The sequence below is a fragment of the Periplaneta americana genome, chromosome 4 (genome assembly GCF_040183065.1).
Source record: "Periplaneta americana isolate PAMFEO1 chromosome 4, P.americana_PAMFEO1_priV1, whole genome shotgun sequence".
Lineage (NCBI taxonomy): Eukaryota > Metazoa > Arthropoda > Insecta > Blattodea > Blattidae > Periplaneta > Periplaneta americana.
The window spans coordinates 73,277,062-73,283,299 of record NC_091120.1 but is presented as its reverse complement, the minus strand read 5'-3'; the positions used below and the strand labels follow the sequence as shown (position 1 = coordinate 73,283,299).

The following is a 6,238-nucleotide window of genomic DNA, read 5'->3' as shown; positions in this document are numbered from 1 at the left end:
CTACTTCATTATGGAAACTCAGGCAATGATAATGCTGCCTCAGAAAGTGAAGACTGTTACTCAGAGTGAACATTTTTAGTGTCATGTATCTTCTGAAATCTTTGTAAATATGCCATTTATTTTTTATGCAATTAAACAAAAATGAATATTTCATAGTTAAAAAGAGTTCAAATGATTTCCAAAATAGCACAAAAACACGATTTTTATCATTTTTATATAGATTTAATGTAATATTTTGCAAGCCACAAAGTCATTATAATATCTATACATAGAAAAAATCAAAGTAATAGGTATCTTTGGTAGATTTAAAGATATACAAAAAAACTGTTTATCTCAAATGTTTGATAAGTGGACTTGTACTTTTTTTTTTAATTCATGGCTTCAATTGTCAATGTCAATAAAAACCGTTGCTTACGAGATTATAATAATTTCGTAAGCAACGATAAAAACAATACAATACATTCAACGCCACGTGTGATATTACTTAATCTTTTTCTACATCGTCGTTGTTTCTGCAATAACTCCTATGTGGCATAATTATCGATTTCCAGATTTTTGCTCTATTAAATAATTTAAATAGTGATACAACAAATAATAAAATCTCCTATATGTAATTATATTTCTTTGTTTCGAAAATTTAAGAATTCACAGTTTCCTATGTACGGCTGCCATAGGATGAATAAATGTGTTTTTTCTTTCTACTGAAAAATTTTATATTTTGCACATAGGAGCTATTGCAGGAACAACGGCGACATTCAATCTTCAATGAGTGTAATGTCAAACATCTTTGATAAATGTGTCAAGAAAATTCGCTGAGCTGCCGATTCCGTTTGAATCCATGTTATCAATCTTTGACTTTTCTCGCTCGAGGTTTTCGCCTAGAACAAGACAAGAATCTTTTCCAGTATGTGGACCATAGACAAAGTGTGGACGTCCGTTTGGATCCATGTTATCAATCTTTGATTTTTCACGCTACACATTTCTCGCTATCGATATCTCTTCAAGTGTATGACGGGTCTAACATGACATAAAAAAAAAGAATGGCAGTTATGGTAAGACAGGTGTTGCCTACGTGATAGTATCACGTAGGCAACGGTATAGGCCTACGATCACAATAATTGCTGATGTGATTGTAATAATTAAACGTGCGAAAAAGGAAACAATGTTCTGACGAACATTGCCTCATTCGGGATTTCCCAAAGAATAGAAAGAGGTGAGACCGGGAAACAAGATTGCTGGCACTCAAAAGACTGTGAAAATCGCACCCCCAAAATAATACTGTCGTAACTCCTAAAAATTTAATTTTGAGTTACAGGCAGTTTTGTAATCTTTATTTAATCCTCTATCAAACAGTATAACTGCCGTATCTCTAAATTCAAGTGCAAAGTCTGCAGGACTTATACTGACACTTGGTAATCCTGAATTTTCATACGACTTTGAAATGCTTATCTTGCATTTACTCAAAACTAACTTTGGGTAATTACGACAGTATTATTTTAAGGGTGCTATATGCTTTAATAACGTATATCAATTGTTATAAAGCGAATATCAGAAAATCGGCCAATGAGAATCCTCGGTCCCATCTCGCCAAATACCATCGACGCTAAATAACCTAATAGTTGATACAGCGTCCTTAAATAACCGACTAAAACATCAATTTCTTCCGATATAATAACCATTAGTCATGACATGACATCAAATACCGAATCATAAATATTCATTTATACAAACCTGAATAATAAAGGAACTTAGAAATTGCATAGGCTACACAATATTGTGTGGAAAAATATGCCACTCCAATAAAAAAGTTTCTATTCAACGTATGTTTTAATCTCAGTTTCTACGGATTTCAAACTATGAAACAAACGAGTCCGGGTTCAAAGCTCAGTTGGTACAAGTTACTGAATTGGATTTCTTCCGAGGTTTTTCCTTAGATAAATGACGCAGAATTGCTGAATAACTTTCGGCGTTGGACCTCGGACTCATTTCGTCATTTATTCAAATGCCATTGTCATCATTACCATAGCGCGGGTTAAGTTCACAGTGCTGTATTCCCACAAGAGCGCGATTGTTCGGTGACAAATAATTCATAGAACAGGAATGGTAAGTACAATAAGCCCTAGGCTGCGGTGCAAGCCTTCGGGCTCTTCCATCAAAAAGAAGTATATACGTAGTATTTGTCTTTTTTATGCGTGTGGCGTGTGTGCGTATTCGTACGCTGATAGGTATTTATGAATTAACTTATTTTGTCGTCGTATTATGCCCCCGTCCAAGGGAAATCATTCTATCTCTATGGGTATACCTAAATAAAACATATGAAAATCGGTGCTGCGCGCGAAATTTTAAATATTTATTTTAACTTTGCATGCACATTCCTTGACTTCTAACGTCTTCAATTTAAATGCACCAACATTTTTCTTTGGGTTCAGTTGTTACAAGTAAAATAATATGATAGGCACATTTTCCGTTTTACATAGACTATTTGTAAAAGTTACATACCTTGTTCAAGAAAGTATTTCAATCCATAGAGAGTAAGGTCATTGCCGAAATTTATTCAGAACCTTTATTCAATTCAACAATGGACACTAAAACATTTCGTTTATTTTGAGCGCTTCTTTCAATCGAAATCGATACTTTTGGGTTTGAGATTTAACACACATAAACATCAGTGGGTTGCCGCCCTGTTATTTGGCGCGCTAACGTCAATAACGATACGTGATGTTATTGGTTTATAAATGTCGTGCTGTGGGTGAGTTCTCTTATGTACGACGGAATGACACGTGGTAAACAGTAATGAATGCGGGATTGAAATTGAAATTCTATTGAATAAAAATATATAGATAGCCACAGCATAATTTTAATTAATATGGAGGATGTAGTTTATTTTTCGTTTATTAGGTACGATAATTAAAAGTAGTGTTTTGAACATCTTTGAATCGATCCTCTGTCGAGCACTAGGCATGGTGCTCTGTCCTAAACGAAACTACTCAAGACGAAGTAGGCGCAAGAAATGTTTTGTTTGACAACAAATCATAATAATGTTTAATGCAATTCATTATATAGGTGTTTTGTGATGAAATTACTCATGGGTGTATAGTATTCTATTAAGTTGTACAAGTAATATGTATATTAAACAGGTTTGTACTTGTAATATTTGTGTGTAATATGCAAGTGAAGTAAGGTGGGAACATTTCGAGACTTATGAACTTTATGTCCATTACTTTCGAACACAAAATATATTTGTTTTTATTTATTTTAGGTTATTATTCAAGGGTTCAAGAGTTATAGAGAGCAAACAGTAGTTGAACCTTTCGATCCTAGACACAATGTTGTAGGTAAGTAACGAAATGAAGTAAGCCGTTGGCCATTACCCGTTTTTTTGTATCTTCTCAGAAAGATGGGTTTTTGCAAACTTTATTGAGTAAAATTGATGCATATGTTGTATTAACATGGTTAATTTTACTGTCTAATTATAATACATTGAATTTTTATGTAATAGCATTAATTAATTAATATTCATAATGAGACCTAATTTTTACTGATGCACAAATAAAGTAACCTACAAATTAGATGCTACTTTGGCTACATTTCTGTTCGGAGATACAAGCAAAACATGAGTATAGGTAAATCTTTCGAAACTAACTCGTCTGTTACAAATATACTTGTAGCGGCCATAGGCAATTATTTACTGCTTTCGCGAAGTTTGCCACCAAATGTATTAATTGTACGTACACTCTTACGAGGTTATTAGTAGAAGTACTCTTGACATAGAACCGTGACAGTTGAGGAAGTTAACGTAGGGTTTATGTGTGTGTGTGTGTGTGTGCGCGTGTTTTTTTTTTATGCGGATTTAGAACTTTGTTTACGCCTCTGGTTAATTCTCCAGAAAAGCTGCACCATTTTATACTTAGGCCTCGCTGTATATTCTGTCCACTCTTACAGACCCTCCTCCCTCCGTTGTTACCAGTATAACACGTCGAAAGTGTTTGTGCCTGCAAACTAAAATCACGTGTTTATTACTTACTATAATCTCACAGAAGCCAGTGAGGATAAATTTCAGAACACGGATTCCTGCCTTTCCCTCTTACTTCAAAATTCCAACCTTGTGCACACAAAATAAATTATTGGCACTGAAAAGTGCCTTTTCGTAAGCATGATGGTGTGCATTCGACAAATGCAGACAGTTGTGCTCTTTTTAGTATTTAAGATATAATTGTCGGTGAGGAATTCATATATTGAAATTTTCCCCCAGATCAGGGCTGTAAGGCTGATGTTTTAGTGTTGTCCATCCAAGTTTTCTGGTCTGGTCTGTGGTCTTGTGACTGACATGTGGCCATGTGTTGTCATGCAATAACAGAACATCCTGCTTCTCGCGATGTGGTCGAACACGACTCAGTCGAGCTTGAAGTTTGTTGGGAGTTGCCACATACACATCAGAATTAATGGTGGTTCCGTGTGGCATGATTTCCACAAGCAAGACTCCTTCTGAATCGAAAAACATAGTAGCCATAACTTTTCCTGCCAAAGGCACAGTTTTGAATTTTCCTTTCTTTGGTGAATTTGCATGATGACATTCCAGTGTCTGCCTCTTTGTCTCCAGTTCAAAATGGTGGAGCCGTGTTTCATCTCCTGTCACAATTTTTGCAAGAAAGTCATCTCCACCATTCTCATACTGGTCCAAAAGTTTGCTAGGCCTACACACTGTTTTTCGGGTTTCTTTGTGGGCTTCTGTCAACATCCTCGGAACTCATCTGATATAAACCTTTTTTAACTTCAACTGTTTCAATATTCTGCACACACACACTTGCCTTTTCTATTCCAACTTGGAGTGACAATTCTTTCATTGTGTGCACTCGAAGTTGGTTGCTTGACGGTTGTCAGCCCACTTTGAGGTCTGTGGATATAGAGGGAAAAATTGGATCGGTGTCGGTTAGAGTTCCCGAGTAGCTCAGTGATAGAGCGTTGGTACGTTAAACCAAAGGTCCCGGGTTCGATACCCGGCTCCGGAACAATTTTTCCCTCGAAATTATTCAAATCAACTTTACAGGGAGTTATACCTGAAATCTTGATTTGCAATTCTTTCATTGTTATGCATTTGTCAGCCACAACCATGTTGTTAACGAATTGCACATTATCAGTACTTCGTGCAGTGCAGGATCTGCTGCTGCAAGGAGTATCCCGAATATTGATGTGCCCTCTTTCACCAGATAATCTGTTTGCCCACTGACTAACCATACTGCAATCGACAGCTGCATCTCCATACACCTTTTTCAGCCTCTTGTAAATGTTTCCCACTGTCTTGTTCTCATAGCACAGGAACTCGATAATAGCACGCTGAAGTACAGCAGTCATCTTAAAAGAGTGTTATGATGATGCCACTCACGGGAACGACTTATATTAAGTTTGAATACAAGCGGGAAGGATAGGGGAGAGTCGGGTAATATCGGACATCGGGTAATATCGGACAGTGAGTTTCTTTCATCTACTACACGATGATAGTACCTGATTGACATGGTTACGTTTCTGTGATGTCGCATAGAGAAACGTAACCATGTCATTCAGGTACTACCATATGGTGGTAGATGAAAGAAACGCACTGTCCGATACTACCCGATGTCCGATACTACCCGACTCTCCCCTATATCTATGACCTCCATAAATTGCAAAGGTGTACAATAAAAAATAAATTAAAAAAAATGTTGTGCATTACTTTTGGAGGACCCTCGCATATCTTCGTCTATAGTTTAGTGTAAGGGTAAGATGGTTTCAGTATAAGTTATGATTCCCCTGATAATGCTGTGGATCAGTTTAATAACTTACTATGGTAAGTTTATCTCAATTCAAGTCTTGGAAGATCTCGCAAGATTGGGTATTAAAAATGACAGTGAAGTAAGATTTCTACTAGTGTGGTATATTTCTGTCAGACTCATTTCATTGTTTAATCACAGTGTTCACCAATGCAGAAAAACTCCTTTAGTGTAGTTCAAAGATACTATTCAATAAAAATAATGTGTATTTAAGCAGGAATAGACAAAACAGTACGTTAACAGGAAGCCACAATTTAACTCACACAAAATTTGTGTGCGTCTTGTCAGCCCATTTGAGTTGTGAGGATGTTAAATGTTATGTTTTATTTAATGACGCAACTGCAGGGTTATATCAGCGTCGTCGGATGTGCCAGAATTTTGTCCCACAGGAGTTCTTTTACATGCCAGTAAATCTACTGACATGAGCCTGT

At 36.3% G+C, this 6,238-nt stretch overlaps 1 protein-coding gene across 2 annotated transcripts in view; it reads left to right on the top strand.

Annotated features, from left to right (window-relative positions):
• The first annotated feature begins 2,987 nt into the window (after positions 1-2,987).
• The window catches only part of SMC3 (structural maintenance of chromosomes 3), a 44,291-nt gene continuing 41,040 nt past the window's right edge, over positions 2,988-6,238 (top strand). For both annotated transcript variants that reach the window (XM_069823540.1, XM_069823539.1), the window contains exons 1-2: positions 2,988-3,137; positions 3,260-3,335. In XM_069823540.1, coding sequence (XP_069679641.1) covers positions 3,123-3,137; positions 3,260-3,335 — 91 coding nt within the window. In that variant the 5' untranslated portion in view covers positions 2,988-3,122. The remainder of the gene's footprint in view (positions 3,138-3,259; positions 3,336-6,238) is intronic.